Genomic DNA, 20,833 nt, shown 5'->3' with positions numbered 1-20,833 from the left:
AGCAGCTGTTCTTGTTGAATCAGAATATCTGATGTCCAGGGTTCTATATAGTAAACATGTCTCACTGGCGACTTTAAATTTTTTTTTTTATACAGGCCTAATGCATTCCCTTTACTTTTCTTGTATAAAAACAGTGTGGTGGCCAAAGCTGGAGCCTGAGTCCTCTACATGGACACTCTCCTGTGGATCTTGACTAGAAAGTTGATGAACTCCTAATATGGAAACTTGGTGAACATGATGGTCTCTTTAGAGGTGTGTGTGGGAGATAGCTGTAGATCTTGGAGATGGCATGAAAGGTGGCCTTGGCAAAGTTGCCCAGGGTTGTAGTGTAGCCTCTGGCTTAGCTGGCAGTGCAGCCTCTTTCATATCAGTCAACCTCGGCAGCTTCTTGGGCCAACTGGTCTAGAGAACAACAGTGCTTCTGGGAATAGGAATGGAGTGTACAGCACAGAGATGTAATTATCTGTCACCTTGCCAGGAATTTTATGGGGTGTGTGGATCTTGATCCACAGTAGCCTTGCCTCCCAGAATCTATGGAGAGAGGGGCCGGGACCATGGCTCCACACATGGTGGTGGTTATCTCTTTGGAGCTCTTAATACCCAGACCCATCTGGCCTTGAACCTGGTCCACTGGCCAGCTCAGGTCTGCTTTTGCATGGGCCTAATCTTTAAATATTTTGCCCCATTTGCCACATGTATGTATTTTTTTTCCTCTGTCATTTGAGAATAAGTTGGATACATCATACCCCTAGTGTATATTCTCTAAGAACGAAGGAGTTCTCTTAATAACTATAGCACAGTTATCATATGTAGATAGTTAACTCTGATACACTATTCTTAAGTAATTCACAGTTCATACTCAATGTCAACAAATGTCCCAACAAAATACCCTTTTGTTATAATGAAGTTTGTTGAAATAAATAGAGAGCAGCATTGAAAATTCCCTAGAAGACAAAACCAATTTAGTCATACAAACAAAGCTTAATTTAATCCAACAAAGTTTAAACTAACTTGACCTGGGTCATTTTTTGCTTGTACCTCTGAAAATGAGATTTAGAACTTGAATTATTTCCCAAGGTTGATATAAAGTAACCACTGACCAATTCCTTATCATTTCAGAAAATGCTAGTATTATAACCAATTCCTGTGAAGAATAACCAGCCACAGTTTCCTCACTATATAAACTGCTTTATAACAATATACCCCTGAATCTCATTCCATGTTATGGTTGAGTGCTTTGGTCCCAAGAACTGTCTTATTAGTGTGTGTGCAATAAACTTTTAGTGATTACTACTTCAGTGTTTCATTGGTTGTACTTTGGCTATTTCTGAACACTTGACAAGTCCAAATCTAGTATAGTTCCTCCTGATTTTATTTTTCATTCATGTCACTGACATATTTTCAAGAGTAAAAGCCAGGTATTTGTAGAAATAACTTAGTTCGGTTGTTTTTTGAGGTTTCCTCATGCAGAATTGGTGCATAAGTAACATACTGTCCCTCTCAGTACAATGCATTAGAATGTCCCTGATGCTAGTTTGTCCCAGTCTTGGTGAGGTTAATTTGACCTCTTTAATTTTAATCCCTTAATTTGGTTACAATGTTGTCTATCAGGTTTCTTCATTGTAAAATTACTATGTGTCAATTTGTGAAACATGCTTCTGAAAGCAGAGTGATCTGAACTAAAATGAAACAAAAGGTTTAGCAAACTACACAGGTAATTTTGGCAAATCAACCCAGTATTTCATGAACACTTTGAGCCATTTATGTCTTTCTGGCAGAATAAGTTTCAGGTTTTTCCTGGGAATTATACGTATCATATACCATGCTTTTATTAATGGAAACATTGGCTAGGTGCCAGATTGTGAATGTTCCAGTTAGTGTATGTTAACTTTAGGAGTTAACAGAAGGGAAAGTGAGATAAGGACCCTAGAAGCTGTGGAACAAAATTACGAAAGGCTTATAGGAAGGAAGGACAATAAGGAAACCAGTCTAAATGGAGGGTGTATGCGGGAAAAGCAGGAATTCAGGTTCACCTGGGCAGTAGGGTACAGTGTACATATTTACACATGAAATGACATGGGTTTGACTCCTGACTGCTCCTACCATCTGTAACTTGTCATTGTTGGGATTAAGTGGGCTGGTGCTTATAAAGGGCATGACACACAGGTTGGCTGGTGCAGCCTCTCGGTCGGCTGCAAGTCTGGACGTGGAAAGGGCGAAAGGGCGCTGGACGCTTTCTACCCACGGCTGCAGGACGTTTTCTCCGCGGGGGGGGGGGGGGGGGGCGTAGTGGGGCGGTCTCCCCGACAGCCCGCCCACCAGGTGCCCCGCCCTGGAGTCTCCAGTTAGTTAACTGTGTCCTTTGCCGCAGTTGTTTATTCTCCTCGGTCCCAGCCATGGCTTCGCGCCTCGTCTGCAAATCCATGCGCTTGTGGCGCGGCTGGTGCGCGCCGCGGGCCACTAGGTGAGTGCCCGCTGGCTCTGCTGATGCAGCCCCGAGGTGCGAGCCCGGGCGGCACACCCACCCTTCCGGGTGGCCAGGCCTGGCAGCTGCGGCCTGGGGCTGGGCCGCGGGGCCGGCAGAGGGTGGCACGGGGCCTGGTCCAGTGGAGCCCACAGGGGCTGTGGGAAAGCCTAAAAGGGGGTTTCTCCAAACCGTCCCGCTCCAGCTGCACTTCAGCGGTCAGGGTCCGCCGTGGGCACCCCCACCCCACCCCACCCCACCCCACCCCGCGCTGAACTTGGGCTGCGACCTTTGGCTTCAGAATGGTGACTGGAGGCCGCCGCCCACTTCGAGCTAGGTCGGGGACCCCCACCCCCTCGCGGGTCTGGGGAGAGCCGGGGCGCTGCCCTGGGCAAGTGTCTCCCGGAGGATGGTCCGGGACCAGGGAGACCTGGCATCGACGTGAGGTTTACTAACAAATGCTCGAATTAATAGAACACAGAGGAATTGGTGGAGACAGTTTCTCAGTGGTTCAGTGACTATTGGGGTAGTGCTTGTAAGATCAAAAGCTTCAGATGCCTCTGACACACAAAATCCATTCATTGGATAGACTGGAATCACTGCGGAGGGTAATCGGACAGATAAATTAGGAAAACGATGGTTAAATTATTTAGTACAGGTTCGTTGGTCTTTTTTTATTTTTAAATTTTTAGTGATTTTTTTTTTTTGAGAGAGAGATAGAAACATTGATGTGAGAGAGGAGCCGCCATTGGCTGCCTCCTGCATGCCCCACACTGGGGACCCAGCGGGCAGCCCAGGCCGGTGCCCTGACTGGAGTCCAGCGGACCTATCATTCCAGGGGACAGCTCAGCCCACTGAGCCACACCTGCTAGGTGGTTCCTGGGTCTTTAAAGTGAGAAATGGATGTTCCAAATTTGTTGCGAAATGTTTTTATTTTATTCCCTCTGCATATTCTCTCTGGGACACTTTTGACTGAACTGAAAGTCTTTATTCTTCCTGGCACTACTTTCACTTTTCTGGGTCCTGGTGTCTTTTACTTAGAAACATTCCAAATGTTTCCTTAACTTAACATGGGAATAAAAAAAAATGTAAGATCCAGACACACTTGAATATAAATTCTTCTTTTTTAGTTACTAATTATTTTGACAAATGATTCAGTGTCTTTTTTTTTTTTTTTTTATTCTCACCCGAGGACATTTTTTCGTTTTTTCTTCAGATAGAGTAGGAGGGAGAGACAGACAGAGAGAAACATCACGTGAAAGGGACACATTGAGTGGTTGCCACCCACACAACCCAACCAGGGCCTGCAGGGCTGGTGACAAACTCCAACCGAGGTACATGCCCTCAGCGGGAACTGAACCCGGGTCTCTCTAGGCAGAAGGCCTGTCGCTCTAACTGCTGAGCCAAACCAGCCAGAGCTGACTCAGTGTCTTAAAGCAGCAGTACCCTAATCTCAGCACATTATTCCCCAGAGGAGAAATCCCAAATATGGAAAACCTATGTATACAAATGTGTTCATTACAGTGTTATTTCTACTGGCAAGAAATTTGACCCAATCATTTAAATTATGGATAAAGTAATTTTAGTCTATTTGATACAACATGACAGTGGTCTGCCTGTCCTGGTCCCCCTTACATCTGACCTTGTGGCGTGAGAGAACCAGAGACCACCAGAGCCAAATTAAAGCCAAATAGAGAGCAAAGCTAGCCGGGGACTGATCCCCAGTTCTCGGAGATCACCCCCGACTTTCAGCTGATTTTTTTGTTTTATGGGGTTTGTTACAAACTTCTGCAGCTGGCATTTCTTGTTGGCCTTGGGGAAGAACAAGCAAGCAAGGACAGAAGCCGAGGCAGTTATCGATAAGTGCGGGGGAACAGGTGGGAGGGAGCTGAGGCTAAAGGGAACTGGGTGAACTGGGTCAGCACTCATCTATCCTGCTATTCATACTATTTTCTAAGTTCTAAAAACTAACACATTCGCTTAGCGGACAAATTCATTTAGAGGAGTACCAGGCCAGCTGGTACTTCCTCAGCTTGCCTCTGAAAGCTTCACAGGTGGCCTTCTGTTTATTTAATGAGGACAAGGTGCTAGGAGCAGGCCAGGACAACCTCATCTCACTGTTCTTCCCACTCTTTTCGCTCCACCCGTGCTTGATCTCCTTCCTCTATCTAGAACCCATCAGGTAACATCTTTCCACAGCACTTACTACCTTCTAACATATTATATAATTTCTTAATTTTCTCAATGTATATATATTTAAGATTTTCTCATTCCGGAAGCGAGGACCGTCTCGAAACTCCTTCTGCTAAAAAATTAACAGATATAGGAATTAGAAGAATCTTCTCTTCGGAGCATGACATTTTCCGGGAGAGCGTAAGGAAGTTTTTCCAGGAAGAAGTGATTCCTCATCACACAGAGTAAGTAGCATATTTTTCTTTAAACTAAGGAACACTAGGAGTACAATAAGTACTATTTCCTAGAATGCTGTGCTATTCTGTAGAGAAAATATTGTGTTTAGTGCTTTATAAACCTTTTTTACTGTCTTTGGTATAATACTGTAAGATTACAGGATTTTTAAGCTAATTCAAAGCTTTGTAAATGAAATGTAAAATATACAATTCTAAAAAAAGAAGGGTTGTTGGTTAAAAGGTGTGAATTTTCAGTTATAAAATAAACAAGTCATGGGCATGTGATGTGCCACATGATAACTATAGTTAATACTATCTTGCATATTTGAAATTTGATCTTAAAAGTTCTCATCACAAGAAGACAAATTGTAACTATGTATGGGGACAAATATAAACTGAACTCACTGTGGTGATTATTTTGCAATATATACAAATAACAAATTATTATGTTGTACACCTGAAAGTAATATAATGTTATATGTCAATTATATCTCAATTATAAAAAATTTGAAAATCTGCAAATCAATCTAAGAATAATATTTTTGAAAACTGAAGTGACAATATAATATTAGTCAATTTTATATTCTTTCTTTCTTTTTTTTCTCCCTTTATTGATTTTATTATTTATTTTTATTTTTATTTGTTTGATACAGATGTTTCTCCTCTTTTACCCCATTGACACCCTCATCCCCATCCCCCTCCACCCCATCCCAGGCTTTGTTGTTCATGTCCACTGGTTATGCGTACATGCATATAAGTTCTGTGATTCATCTCTTCCTTCCCCCCACCCCACCCCCTCTTCTGAGGGTTGTCAGTCTGTACCCAACTTCCACGTCTCTGGGACTACCCTATTCCTCAGACTGTTCTATTCATTATATTCCACAAATAAGTGAGATCATGTGGTATTTGTCTTTTTCTGCTTGGCTTCTTTCACTTAGGATAATACTTTCCAGGTCCCTCCATGTTGTCTCAAAAGATAAAAGATCTTTCTTTCTTACAGCTGCATAGTACTCCATTGTGTATATGTACCACTGCTTTTTTATCCATTCGTCTTCTGATGGACACTTAGGCTGTTTCCAGATCTTAGCTACTGTTAATAGTGCTGCTATGAACATGGGGATACATATATTCTTTCTGATTGGTGTTTCAGGCTTCTTAGGGTATATTCCTAGAAGTGGGATCACTGGGTCAAATGGCAATTCAATATTTAATTTATTGAAGTAAAACCATATTGTTTTCCATAGTGGCTGCACCAGTCTGCATTCCCATCAGCAGTGTACTAGAGTCCCCTTTTCTCCACACCCTTTCCAACACTTGTTTGACGATTTGTTGATGGCAGCCATTCTGACAGGTATGAGGTGATACCTCATTGTTGTTTTAATTTGCATCTCTCTGATGATTAGTGTTGTTGAGCATTTCTTCATATGTCTCTTGGCCATTTGTATGTCTTGTTTGGAGAGGTGTCTATTCAGCTCCTCTGCTCATTTTTTAATTGGGTTCTTTGTCTTCCTTTTGTTGAGTTGCATGAGTACTCTATATATTTTGGAAATTAACCCCTTATCTGATATATCATTGGCAATGATGTTCTCCCATACAGTGGGTTGCCTTTCCATTTTGATGGTTGTTTCTTTTGCTGTGCAGAAGCTATTTAGTTTGATGTAGTCCCATGTGTTCATTTTTTCCTTTGTTTCTGTTGCCTTAGGTGATGTATCAGTGAAAATTCTGCTGTGTATGATGTCTGAAATTTTGTTGCCTACATTTTCTTCTAGGATTTTTATGGATTCATGGATCACATTTAAGTATTTTATCCATTTGGAGTTTATTTTTGTGTATGGTGTAAGTTGATGGTCTAGTTTCCTTTTTTTTTTTTTTTGCATGTAGCTGTTCAATTTCCCAACACCATTTATTAAAAAGGCTGTCTTTACTCCACTGAATGCTCTTGCCTCCTTTGTCAAATATTAATTGAGCATAATTTCTTGAGTCCATTTCTGGGTTCTCTGTTCCACTGGTCTATATGCCTGTTCTTGTGCCAGTACCAGGCTGTTTTGATTACAGTCGCTTTGTAGTATAACCTGATATCTGGCATTGTGATCCCACCTACTTTGTCCTTCTTTTTCAAGATTTCTGTGGCTATTCGGGGTCTTTTTTGGTTCCATATGAACTTTTGAAGTATTTGTTCTAGTTCTGTGAAATATGTCATTGGTATTTTGATGGTGATTGCATTGAATCTATACGTTGCTTTGGGTAATATGGACATTTTAATGATGTTAATTCTTCCAATCCATGAGCAAGGTATGTGCTTCCACTTTTTTATATCTTCCCCTATTTCTTTTTTCAATGTCCTGGAGTTTTCTGTAAATAGGTCCTTTACTTCTTTTGTTAAGTTTATCCCTATGTGTCTTAATTTTTTGCCATGATGGCAAATGGGATTTTTTTTTTTAGTTTCTCTTTCTGTGAGTTCATCATTGGTATATAAGGATGCCGTCAATTTCTTGATGTTAATTTTGTATCCTGCTACTTTGCCAAATTCATTTATTAAGTCTAGTAGATTTTTCATGGAGTCTTCAGGGTTTTCTATGTATAATATCATATCATCTGCATATAATGACAGTTTCACTTCCTCCTTTTCAATTTGGACCCCTTTTATTTTTTCTTCCTGTCTGATTGCTGTGGCTAAGACTTCCAGTACAATGTTAAATAAGAGTGGTGAAAGTGGGCATCCCTGTCTTGTTCCTGTTCTTAAAGGAAATGCTTTTAGTTTCTGCCCATTGAGTATGATGTTGGCTATAGGTTTTTCATATATGGCCTTTATTATGTCGAGATATGATCCTTCTATTCCCAAATTGCTGAGCGTTTTTATCAGAAATGGATGCTGGATTTTGTCAAATGCTTTTTCAGCATCTATTGATATGATCATGTGGTTTTTATTCTTCATTTTATATATGTGGTGTATCACATTTATTGATTTGCAAATATTGTACCAGCCTTGCATCCCTGGGATGAATCCCACTTGGTCATGGTGAATATATATATATATTTTTTTATCCTCACCCGAGGACATTTTTCCATTCAGATAGAGTGGGAGGAAGAGAGAGGTAAAGAGAGAGAGAGAGAAACATTAACACAAAGGGGACACATCAGGTGGCTGCCACCCACATGACCAACCAGGGCCAGGGACAAACTGCAACCGAGGTACGCGCCCTTAGCGGGAACCAAACCCCGGTGTCTCTGGACCACAGGCCAATGCTCTAACCGCTGAGCCAAACCGGCCAGGGCGGTGAATAATTTTTTGATGTATTACTGGATCTGATTTGCTAGTCTTTTGTTCAGGATTTTGGTGTCTATGTTCATTAGGGATATTGGCCTGTAGTTTTCTTTCTCTGTAGTGTCCTTGTCTGGTTTTGGAATTAGAATTATGCTGGCCTCATAAAACAAGTTTGGAAGTCTTCCCTCTTCTTGAATTTTTTGAAATAGTTTGAGGAGAATGGGTGTTAGCTCTTTTTTGAATGTTCGGTAAAACTCCCCCATGAAGCCATCTGGGCCTGGGCTTTTGTTTGCTGGGAGAGTCTTGATTACCTCTTCAATTTCCTTAGTTGTTATTGGTCTGTTCAAGATTTCTGTCTCATCGCGGTCCAGTTTTGGGAGACTATGTGTTTCTAGAAATTTGTCCATTTCATTTAGATTGTCAAATTTGTTGCCATATAATTGTTCATAGTAGTTGTTAACAGTCTTTTGTATTTCTGTGGTGTCAGTTGTTACTTCTCTTTCATTTCTGATTTTGTGTATTTGGGTTCTCTCTCTTTGTTTATTGGTGAGTCTAGCTAAGGGTCCATCAATCATGTTTATTTTTTCAAAAATCCAGCTCTTTGTTTCATTAATCCTTTGAATTGTTTTTTGGTCTCTATGTCATTTATTTCTGCTATGATCTTTATTATTTCCTTCCTTCTCCTTGCTCTGGAGTTTTCTTTCTGTTTGCTTTCTAGTTCTTTAAGTTGTGAGGTTAGATAGTGTATTAGAAATTTTTCTTGTGCCTTGAAGTAGGCCTGTAGTGCTATGAACTTCCCTCTCAGAACTGCTTTCGCTGCATCCCACAGATTTTGTGTTGTGGGGTCTTCATTTTCACTGGTTCTAGGAAGTTTTTAATTTCTTCCTTGATCTCCTTGATAACCGATTCATTGTTTAATAACATGCTATTTAGTCTCCATGTGTTCAAATGTCTTTGCATGTTCTTTTGCACACATGCAATTGATTTCTATTTTCATGCCATTGTGATCTGAGAAGATGTTTGATATGATTTCAATCTTCTTGAACTTGTAGAGACTTAGTTTGTGTCCTAACATGTGGTCTATCTTTGAGAATGTCCCATGTGCACTTGAGAAGAATGTGAATTCTCTAGTTTTGGGTGTAATTCTCTGTAGATATCTATTAAATCCATTTGGTCTAGTGCTTCATTTAGAGTCTGTGTTTCCTTGTTAATTTTTTGTCTAGAGGATCTATCCAGTGATGTCAGTAGGGTGTTAAAGTCCCCTGCTATGATTGTATTGCTGTCAATTTCTCCTTTGAAGTCCTTCAGAAGATTTTTAATATATTTTGGTGCTCCTATATTAGGTGCATATATGTTTATCAAGGTTATACCTTCCTGTTGCATAGATCTTTTCAATATTATGTAGTGGCCTTCTTTGTCTCTAGTTATGGCCTTCATTTTAAAATCTAATTGATCAGATATGAGTATTGCTACCCCAGCTTTTTTTTCTTTTCCTTTTGCTTGGAAGATTTTTTTCCATCCCTTCACTTTCAACCTATGTGAGTCTTTTGTTGTGAGGTGGGTCTCTTGTAAACAATATATAGATGAGTCATGCTTTCTTATCTTTCAATCTGCTACTCTGTGTCTTTTTATCAGAGCATTGAGTCCATTTACATTTAAGGTGATAATTGATATGTACTTATTTATTGTTATTTTTGTTTAGTGTGGTTCTATATTTTTTTCCTATTTCTTCTACTAATTACAGCAATCCTTTTAACATTTCTTGCAGTGCTGGTTTGGTGCTAATGTATTCCCTTAGCCTTTTTCAGCTGGGAAGCTCTTTATGTGATCTTCTATTTTGAATGATAGCCTTTCTGGGTAGAGTAGTCTTGGATTCCGATCCTTGTTTTTTAAGACCTTGATTACTTCATGCCATTTCCTTCTGGCCTATAGTGTTTCTTGTGAGAAGTCAGCTGAGAGCCTTATGGGGTTTCCTTTGTAGGTAACCTGTTGCTTATCTCTTGCTGCTTTTAGGATTCTCTCTTTGACTTTAATTTTTGGCAGTTTGATTACTATGTGTCTTGGTGTGGGCCTGTTTGGGTTCTTCTTACTTGGGGCTCTCTGTGCTTCTTGAACTTGAATGCCTTCTTCCCTCACCAAATTAGGAAAGTTTTCTGTCACTATTTCTTTGAATATATTCTCTAACCCTTGCTCATTTTCTTCTTCTTCGGGGACTCCTATGATGCGAATATTATTCCATTTCCAGGTGTCCCACAGTTCTCTTAATCTGTCTTTCTGTTTTTTAATCATTTTTTCCTTTTGGTTTTCTGATTGGTTGATTTTTTCTAGCCTGTCTTCTAATTCACTGATCCGGTCCTCAGCTTCCACTACTCTGCTTTTTCGACCTTCCAATGTGTTTTTCATTTCTGATATGTCATTTTTTATCTCTTCTTGGTGGTTTTTAATTTCCAGTTGGTTGATTTTCAACATTTCTATGTCTTTACTCATGGTGTTGATGTCCTTACTCATGCTATTGAGCTTCCTCAAGAGCATGGCTCTGAATTCTAGCTCTGTTAACTTGCTTAACTGCTCCTCATTTATCTCATCTTTGGTAGAGTTCTCTTGTTCTTTCATTTGGCTTTTGTTTCTTTGTTTTACCATTTTGGCTATCACAGTGGGCTTTGGAGCCTGCCAAATTTTCCCTGTGGGTGTTAGTGTTCTTCTGTTTGTGGCTTCCTTTCCTGGGTTTGGATGAGCGAAGGAAGACCCACGTTAAACATCGCTGTCAAGTCTTACTTTCCTGGTTAGAGTTGCTAGCCCAGGAATGGTTCAGTTATCCTCTAGCTTTTTGCCTGGAGGCTATCAGTAGGGGTTACTTGAAGAGCCTTGGGTTCTCAGTTGAATGAAAACTCCCTCAGGTGTTCAGTGTAAGGGGATTTCCTGAGGGTGAGGCAGATGCTGGTTATTAATGAGCCTCAATTTGTATTTCAATGGCCCACCAGGTGAGGTTGAATATCCGAGGGAGAGTCTGCTGCCTCTCTCCAAAGCCCTGGGAATGAGTAAGATGGCCACCATCCTGTGTGGCTGCAACTCAGCAAAAGCACTGAGTGCCCTCCAAATCCCGAGTGTCCCCAAACAGTTCTAGTCTAGTCTGCCCTCCCTCTGCCGGAGCCCAAGGTGAGTAGCTGTGGCTATTTTAGCGTCTGTTGTGGCTCTGGGCTGTGGAGCCTCTTGGGAGTTTAACCCCAAGGGTGCTGCTCACAGCTAAGGCCACTGCCGACCATGGGCTCCTAGCCCCCCTCTTGTGCTTCTGCAATCCTACCAGGATTGAGTCAGTGTCCCTGGTTATATGGTCCTTGCAAGCTGCTTTTCTGTTGCTTTTTCCCAACGATTCGTCTTTATTTTAGTTGTAATTCCAATTTGGTCCTGGGAGACGGTCTGTGTAGCTTTCATTCACTCTGATGCCATTTTCTCTCCCTTTATTGATTTTAGAGAGAGAAGAAGTGAAAGGGAGAGAGAGATAAAAACATCAATGAGCGAAAACATCTGTTGGTTGCCTCCTGCATGCCCCCCACTAGGGATCGGGCCACAACCTGGGCATGTGTCCTGGCCAGAAATCATACCAGTTACCTCTTGGTGCATGGGTTGATGCTCAACCACTGAACAGCACCAGCCGGACTACATTCTTTCTTTAAATTGCTTCTTGGATGGATTAAAATACATAAAAGCTCAAAAGGCCAGCATAATGCAAATCTTGGTAGGCAACTGGCTACCTCAAAGTATTTTTATTACTGATTAAGATTAATTACTTAATTAATGATCACCTACTATACTGACCAAAAACTGTCATTTCTATTAAAATAGGATTTTGCTATATTTTCAAAATTTACTCAATGCCAATACTTTCCTGCAATAAGAATGTTTAGTTTTGTTGTTTTTATCCTCACTAGAGGATATTTTTTCATTGATTTTTTGGATAGAGTGGAAGGTAGGCATGGAGTGGGGGGAGAGAGAGAGAGAAACATAGGTGTGAGAGACACATCAACAGGTTGCCTCCTGATGACCCCAACCGGAGCCAGGAATCAAACCTACAACCCTTTGGTCCTCGGGCCAACTCTCTGACCACTGAGCCAAACCAGCCAGGGCTAGAATGGTTTTTTGTTGTTGTTGTTGTTTATGTTATCCTCACCCGAGGACATTTTTCCATTTTTTGTTCAGATAGAGTGGGGAGAGAGAGAGAGAAAGAAATATCAACATGAAAAGGACACATCAAGTGGTTGCCACCCACATGACCCAACCAGGGCCGGAGACAAACTGCAGCCGAGGTGCATGCCCTTAGCGGGAACTGAACCCAGGTCTCTCTGGACCGCAGGCCGACGCTCTACCACTGAGCCAAACCGGCCAGGGCGCTAGAATGGTTTTTTAAAATTATTTAGAAATAGCTTCTATTAAGTTATTATTAATACTTCTTGGTAAGATTGGCCAAAACTAGCTAAACTCTGGTGCCATAAATAACTAGTCTTTGGTGAAAAGCCGCTAGCTTCTTAGGACAAAATAAATGTAGTATACTTCTCTCTAAGATAATTTTTTGTTCATTTCCTTACTCTTTTAAATTGTGTTCCAGAAATTTGTTGGTGAGAACTTGAAATAAACATGATATAAAGTGACAAATTGGAGTCAATAATAAAAATATTTCCAAAACTACTTCTGGCGGTATACAAAACAACACGTGATACTCAAACTCTTTCCTTTAAAATGTCTTGAGATACCGTTTACCTTTAATCCGTGTTTTCAAATACCCTGTATCTTACTAACTATACCTAACTACCACTTTTAATTAAAAAAAAATTTTCAGAGTCTTTGACTATCTCCAGCTAGCCATATCTTTCTTCATCATGCTATTCTCATTTCTAAAGAAAAGTTAGAGGTCGCACCATCTTATCCAAACATCATCCTTTCAAAAGTTCATTTGGCAGAGCTATGCTGCAAGGTGCTTCTGGTCTTCTACTGTTTCACTTAAACTGTTATAATGGTGACTCTTCTTGTCAGTCTTTATATATGCTTATCCCGTAAGTTCAGCACTTTAAGGAAATATGCAAAAGGCAAATTCCATGATTATAGGACACAAGTAAGCATACCGCCTAGGAGTACCAGCTGAGAGAGACCACACCCATGAATATTAGTGGATGCAATTTGCAGGTCAAACAAATAGGAAGGAGGGGGAGCAGGTGGAAAAAAGTGGCAAATATGAAGCGAACAAGAGAGAGGAGGAATAATAAAAGAGTCAGATGCAAATAGAAGGGTATGGATGATCTCAACATACCTTAAATTAAAAGAGCATTTCTGCACAGAAACATTCATGAATTTCAGTTGTCACATTTTAAAATAATATGAAAATAGCTTTTCTGATTTTAAAACATTTGTTATTTGCAGATGGGAGAAAGCTGGAGAAGTGAGTAGGGAGATTTGGGAAAAAGCTGGAAAGCAAGGACTACTTGGTGTCAATATTGCAGAGCGTCATGGTGGCATCGGTGGGGACTTGTTCTCGACCGCTGTTGTTTGGGAGGAGCAGTAAGTATGGGGACATTTGAAGTTGAGTCTTGTTTGTAAGCACACTGCTCACCTTTTTGAGATGATGAAAAGGAATGCTTTCTAAGCCTTTTATGAGACTGAAGATTCTGTGTAAAATGTGAAGGTGTATACCACCCATACACTCTTGCACATATTTTTCTAATGTGGGAAGGTAGAAAAATTCTCTTTTAAGTTCTTTAAATAGGTGCTGTTGAAAATTAAAGAGATAGTATAATTTCTAATTGACCCATCTGGTTATTTTTCTCTCTTTTAAAAAGATATTTGATAGAGAACAGAAGAGTGGAAAAAATATTTCCATCAAATATATTAAAAATGTTAAATAGAACACATCAAGGTTTTAGCTGATAAACAAGCAAAAGATTTAAACCAATAATTCAGCAAAAAAGAAATGCAAATAGGTTTTTTAGATGAAAAGAAGTTCATCCCTACTATACGAATCAAATGCAAATTAAATTAACCAGGAGTATCATTTTGAGTATATACAAAGTTAGTGGGGGCAGGGGGATCATAACACCTGCTGCTGACTAGGTTGCAGTGAAAGTGACATACTCCTATACTCTTGGTGGCATTATAAGGAAGAACAATAAATGTTTTGGGGATTAAAAATATGATACATAAAAAAAAATAAAAATATTTCTGCTCTTTGAGCTAGGAAGCCACTTTGGGGGATTTATCTTAAGGAAATAATGGAAAAATATATCAGCTATGTAGAGAAACAATTATCATGGTAGATCAAAATCCCCTCAAGTTTGGAAGCAATTTAAATGTCTGGCAGAAGGAGAATGAAAAGATAAATTATAGTACATAAGCAATTTGTAATATTTTGTAGCTATTGAAAATTATTATTTTGACAGCTATATAAAATAGAGGATTTTTTCATATAATCTAAGAAGTCACGCCATGGCTGCAGCTGTATTAAATATATTGTTATGGTAAAGATAATTTGCCAAAATGAAAATAGTTGCTGTGTTAGATAATATACTTGTAGGTGATTAATATTTTTTAATGTTTTATATTTTTATTCACTAAATACATGTTCATCAAGCTTTATTAGAGTACTATTATTATGTTAGAGCCAGAAATGAAATGAATAGTAAAAACTAAGAGAGAGAGCCTTCAGGAACTTTAGCAGTTTGGGGGGAGTCTGGCTATTACAACACCAAGACCTTTAATATTTTGTTGTTTTTTAAATCCTCACCGAAGGATATTTTTCCATTTATCTTCAAATAGAGTAAGAGGGCAGGAGCGAGGGAAGAAGGGAGAGAGAGAGAGACATCAATGTGAGAGAGACACATCGATTGGTTGCCTCCCACATGACCCCAAACAGGGCCGAAGACTGAGGCGAAACCGAGGTATGTGCCTTTGACCGGAATTGAACCAGCAACTCTTTGGTCTGCAGGCCAATGCTCTACCACTGCGCCAAACCAGCCAGGGCAATATTTTGTTGTATTAATTGAAAATCAGAGAAATAAAGAACAGAATAACTATTTCGTGCTTTAAATTTTCTTCTTTTTCTTCCTAAGAGCATATTCGAATTGTACAGGCCCATGTTTTAGTCTTCATTCAGATATTGTCATGCCCTATATTGCAAACTATGGCTCAGAAGAACAGATTAAGCGCTTCATCCCCCGGATGGCTGCAGGGAAATGGATTGGCGCCATAGCCATGACGGAGCCTGGGGCTGGAAGGTAAATAAATGATCACTCCATTGCTTTTGAGGTCTAGGAACCAATGCTCTACTAGCAGATATTTTCTGCTTGCTTTATACAAAACTGAGCAGTATGCTAGGAGGAATGCAAAGATGAATACAGTGTAATTCAGACCTTCAAGTAACTTCAAATGCTAATAGGAAAATAAGGCCTTATATATAAATAGCAATAAAGCAGATGATAATATCTACTGTGTTTGAGATTTTATTTACATAGTGTGATGCAAATAAAATGGTAGGATATGAGTTGAATTTTGGGCACGATGAACTTTGGATGTGGTGTGACATTCACATGGAAATGTTCAGCAGGCTCTTAAAATACAGATTTGAAACTCTGGATCGAGGCTGGTGTGGCAATAGGTTTTAAAAGCCATTCATAAAAATGAATAAGTTTTTTATTCAGTCATTTGGTGGTTACTTAGTAAGACCATGTAATGTGCCATGTATACAGTGGTGAACAAAACAAGTGCAGCTTGTGTGCTTATTGAGGAGAATGAAGAGAAACAAATAAAGAAGAATATTCCCAGTTATAAACTGTGATAAGTACTATGCAGAAAACAAGGTGCTATGCTAGAGACGAGTGGTGCATGTAAGTTTGGTAGGGAAAGGAAAAACAAACTTAGATAGGAATGCTAGAGAAAGCCAATAAAAAGTGGTTATGTTTATACTGACATCTGATGAATGACAAATAACCAGTTATTTAAGAATGGGGTGAAAAGCTTCCACGCGGTAGAACCAAATCTTCAGGGGGTAAAGTGAAAGGGTGGAAAGCTTGAGTATTATGTTTCCCTTGAACCTGTACCAAAAAAATAATAATAATAAAATAAAATGTGACAACAGAGACATAAGGATTGAGTTTGAAGGAAATCTAGACAAGTGTGCCATCAGGAACACAAGTGGAAGTAAGTTTGAAAAGGCTGTAGGATAGGAGTGAAGAGTTAGTAATGTCAAGGCCACAAGGAGGTTAAAAGAATTAAGAAAAGGTCATGGCACACTACTGGTGACCTTTTGATTGTGATTTCAGTACAATCGAGAGGAAGGACTTTGGAAGGAGTGCTATGGGTATTGAGAAAGAAGGCAGAGGATACAGACTAATGGTTTTCAGATTGGGTGGTGAAAGGAGGTATAGATGGGACAGCGGTTCGAGGAGCCAGCACCGTAAGGGTGCGGGTCTCTGTTAAGGAGAGTGACTGGCAGGCCTACGGGAAACAAGCAATGCAGAGGAAGAACGTAAAGATGTGTCCAAACAACAAAGTAGGTGGGATCACAATACCAGATATCAGGTTATACTACAAAGTGACTGTAATCAAAACAGCCTGGTACTGGCACAAGAACAGGCATATAGACCAGTGGAACAGAACTGAAAACCCAGAAATGGACCCAAGGCAATATGCTCAATTAATATTTGACAAAGGTGGCAAGAGCATACAGTGGAGTAAAGACAGCCTCTTTAATAAATGGTGTTGGGAAAATTGGACAGCTACATGCAAAAAAAGGAAACTAGACCATCAACTTACACCATACACAAAAATAAACTGCAAATGGATAAAATACTTAAATGTGACCCGTGAATCCATAAAAATTCTAGAAGAAAATGTAGGCAACAAAATTTCAGACATCATACACAGCAGAATTTTCACTGATACATCACCTAAGGCAACAGAAACAAAGGAAAAAATGAACACATGGGACTACATCAAACTAAAAAGCTTCTTCACAGCAAAAGAAACAACCATCAATATGAAAAGGCAACCCACTGTATGGGAGAGCATCATTGCCAATGATGTATCGGATAAGGGGTTAATTTCTAAAATATATAGAGTACTCACGCAACTCAACAAAAGGAAGACAAAGAACCCAATTAAAAAATGGGCAGAGGAGCTGAATAGACACCTCTCCAAACAGGACATACAAATGGCCAAGAGACATATGAAGAAATGTCAACATCACTAATCATCAGAGAGATGCAAATTAAAACAACAATGAGGTATCACCTCACACCTGTCAGAATGGCCGCCATCAACAAATCATCAAACAACAAGTGTTGGCGAGGGTGTGGAGAAAAGGGGACTCTAATACACTGCTGGTGAGAATGCAGACTGGTGCAGCCACTATGGAAAACAATATGGTGTTACCTCAAAAAATTAAAAATTAAACTTCCATTTGACCCAGTGATCCCACTTCTAGGAGTATACCCTAAGAAGCCTGAAACACCAATCAGGAAGAATATATGTACCCTCATGTTTGTAGCAGCACTATTTAGAATAGCTAAGATCTGGAAACAGCCCAAATGTCCATCACTGATTTTTAGAGAAAGGGGAAGGAAGAGAGAGAAAAAAACATCCATGTGAGAAAGAATGTCAGTCAGCTGCCTCCCATACTCACTCCAACCCCGGGGATCGGACCTAAGTTTGTGCCCTGACCAAGAATGAAAACTACAACCTTTTGGCCTACAGGATTTCGCTCCAACCAACTGAGCCAGGACTTTTTTTTTTAATCCTCACCCAAAGATACTTTTCCACCTATCTTCAGATACAGAGGGAGGGAGAGACAGAGAGAAACATCACTGTGAGAGAGATACATCGATGGGTTGTCTCCCATGCGACCCGACCAGGGCAGGGGACCAAACCGCAACCAAGGTGCATGCCCTTGACTGGAATCGAACCCGCAACTCTTTGGTCCACAGGTGGATGCTGTAACTGCTAGGCCAAACCAGCCAGGGCAGGCCAGGGCTATTAAAAAAAAATTTTTTTTTTCTTTATTGATTTTAGAGAGAGGGGAAGGGGGAGAGAAAGAGAGATAGAAATATCGATGAGAGGGAACAATTGGCCACATTCTGCATTCCCCCCACTGAGGATTAGGCCCACAACTTGGACATGTGCCCTGACTGGGAATCAAACCAGACCTCTTGGTGCATGGGTCAGTGCTCAACCACTGAGCCATACTGGCTGGGCACCAGGGCTATTTTTAAATGTCTTACTATTTCATAGTGTCACTTGACAAAATGCTTAAATTGTATTTATCTTGCTCAGATATAAAACTATAATTACAAGCCAATACTGACACTTAATTTTGCCAAAATAAAAGGATTTTGCTTCTTTTCCCTAAACATGTCCAGTAATAGAGATAGCGATTTAATCTGCATCCTTTGTTTTTAAGATAATTCTCTGAGATAACTGGCTCACAGCCCCGTTTCCGCTGCATCACGGGTACTGTGTTCCAGTTCCAGCCTGCTTCATGTTCTCTCTGACCTGGAACAACAGAAAAAGCGCGATCCTAACTGACCTCCCACTTAACTCAAACAAACAAAGGCTTGCTTGATTCTTGCTTATTGAAATCCTCTGTCCTCATCTGTGGTTATGTAATTATGGAAGAAACTGAGAGGAGGAATGGAGAGAAAGAGGCAGATTTTCTGGAAGCTATTTTGGTGAGAGTCATGGAAAGACAGCCAAGCAGTTTGATATTTAGAGACAGGAAGGGGCCTGTGGGTAAGAGAATGCGAGAATGGGGAAAAGCTGCCCGGGCAGAAGATTCGAGCTGTGAGGAATCACAGTGAGAAATAAGGAAAACACATGTGGGAGGGACAGAGTGAAGAAGATGAGACGTGGTTCATCTCACCTGCTTCCAGAGCCGGCTTGGCCTCTCTGTTTTCTTGCTTTGATTTGACCTGCACAGAAAAAGGTTGAGTTTGCTGAAAAAGATGCAGGGCTTCCCTGGTCCTTTCCCCGGTCCTTCCCCCGGTCCTTCCCCCTTCCACGTACATAGGAGACGCCATTGTGTCTAATTATGTACAATTGTATAATGCTTTAACATTTTATATGCTTTCATGTTGATGTTCTTATTTGACTGTCATAATATCTCTAAAATATAGAGATCGTGTGATCCCTCTGTAAAGAAAATCCACCTCTTGCCCTGGCCGGTTTGGCTCAGCGGTTAGAGCATCGGCCTGTGGTCCGGAGAGACCCGGGTTCGGTTCCCGCTAAGGGCATGTACCTCGGTTGCGGTTTGTCCCCGGCTCTGGTCAGTCGTGCGTGTGGCAGCCACTCGATGTGTCCCTTCACATTGATGTTTCTCTCTCTCTCTCTGTTCCTCTCTCCCCCTCCTACTCTACCTGAACAAAAAATGGAAAAATGTCCTCGGGTGAGGATAAAAAAAAAAGAAAATCCACCTCTTGCTTCTTCCATCTCCTGGGGGCTGATGGGATTCCCTGCCTTGTGATCTCCTCACTCCAGCCTCTGAGTTGTGGTCACCTGTCCCTGGCTTCTGTCTGCAATCTCGCTCTGCCTCGCTCTCATAAGATCAATTGTGACTGCATTTAGGGCCCATCTAGATAATCCCAAATAATCTTCCCGTCTCAGATTACACAACTGCAAGACCCTTTTCCCATATAAGGTAGCACTTGCAGGTCCAGGGATTGGGGCCTGCCATCTCTGGGGGTCACTAGTCATTATAGGATATTTTGAACTGGCAGCTAGCTAAATGTTAAACAATAAGAGACTGCTTTTAAAAAATTATGATAAATCCAGAGGAAGAAATTCTGTGCTCTAATAAAATGTATCTTACAGACAAACATTAGATATTAGTAAGAGTTCAAAATCATATGTGTGGTTTTGTTTTTATAAAAATGGATATATGGTTGTATCTGTTTCCCTAGAGAAATACGAAAAGAATATACTTTTTAAATGTTCATTCTGGGAGGTAAATTATTTATTAAATTGTTTTCTCCTTTGTCTAGAATACTGTCTGTATTTTTCATATTTGAATTATGAATATTTGTTTATATTAAAAATATAAATTATTTTATATTTAGAAAAATAATCTACTTAGAGAGGAGGCTTGTTAGAGGAAGTGGCCTTTGGAACACAGTCTTTTAACTAGCTGAGCTTTTGATCAGTAGAGATGGGGAATGCAACCAAGGTGAATGGAGGCAGGCAAATACAACGTGGCAAATGATTTCAGGGGTAGAGTAGGCCTTGAAAAGTCATCCGAGTGCAATTTAGGGGTCTTGAATGCTTGTTGGGCCTTGTTATGCTCTATAATATCTGGCCAGTTTATGTAACTTTAAATCATATATTTATTTGTATAAATGATTTAGAGTATAATATATATAATTTTTAATGCATTTTTGTGAGCATGTCTTATATTAAAGATCGATTTGTATCATGGTATAACCAGTCTGAATGATCATATTATATATATACTTATCTAACAACATTGGTATAATTCAGTTTTTATTAATTAACAAAATTTTCATCCTTTTTTTCCATTTCAGTGATTTACAAGGAGTAAGAACAAATGCCAAAAAGGATGGGAGTGACTGGATTCTTAATGGCAACAAGGTGTGTGGCGAGGGCCTTCTGTGGCCTTCTCTGCAGGCATGCCAGGGGTAACGGTGTCTCAGGGCTGCTGAGTATTGA

The 20,833-nt window shown here is 40.1% G+C and overlaps 1 protein-coding gene across 1 annotated transcript in view; it reads left to right on the top strand.

Annotated features, from left to right (window-relative positions):
* The first annotated feature begins 2,359 nt into the window (after positions 1-2,359).
* Positions 2,360-20,833, top strand: part of ACADL (acyl-CoA dehydrogenase long chain) — a 44,804-nt gene continuing 26,330 nt past the window's right edge. The window contains exons 1-5 of the mRNA XM_036254361.1: positions 2,360-2,464; positions 4,726-4,881; positions 13,550-13,687; positions 15,232-15,396; positions 20,689-20,755. Of these exons, the coding sequence (XP_036110254.1) occupies positions 2,397-2,464; positions 4,726-4,881; positions 13,550-13,687; positions 15,232-15,396; positions 20,689-20,755 (594 nt within the window). The 5' untranslated portion in view covers positions 2,360-2,396. The remainder of the gene's footprint in view (positions 2,465-4,725; positions 4,882-13,549; positions 13,688-15,231; positions 15,397-20,688; positions 20,756-20,833) is intronic.

The sequence above is a fragment of the Molossus molossus genome, unplaced genomic scaffold (genome assembly GCF_014108415.1).
Source record: "Molossus molossus isolate mMolMol1 unplaced genomic scaffold, mMolMol1.p scaffold_m16_p_11, whole genome shotgun sequence".
Classification (NCBI taxonomy): domain Eukaryota; kingdom Metazoa; phylum Chordata; class Mammalia; order Chiroptera; family Molossidae; genus Molossus; species Molossus molossus.
This window is presented reverse-complemented; position numbering and strand designations above follow the sequence as displayed.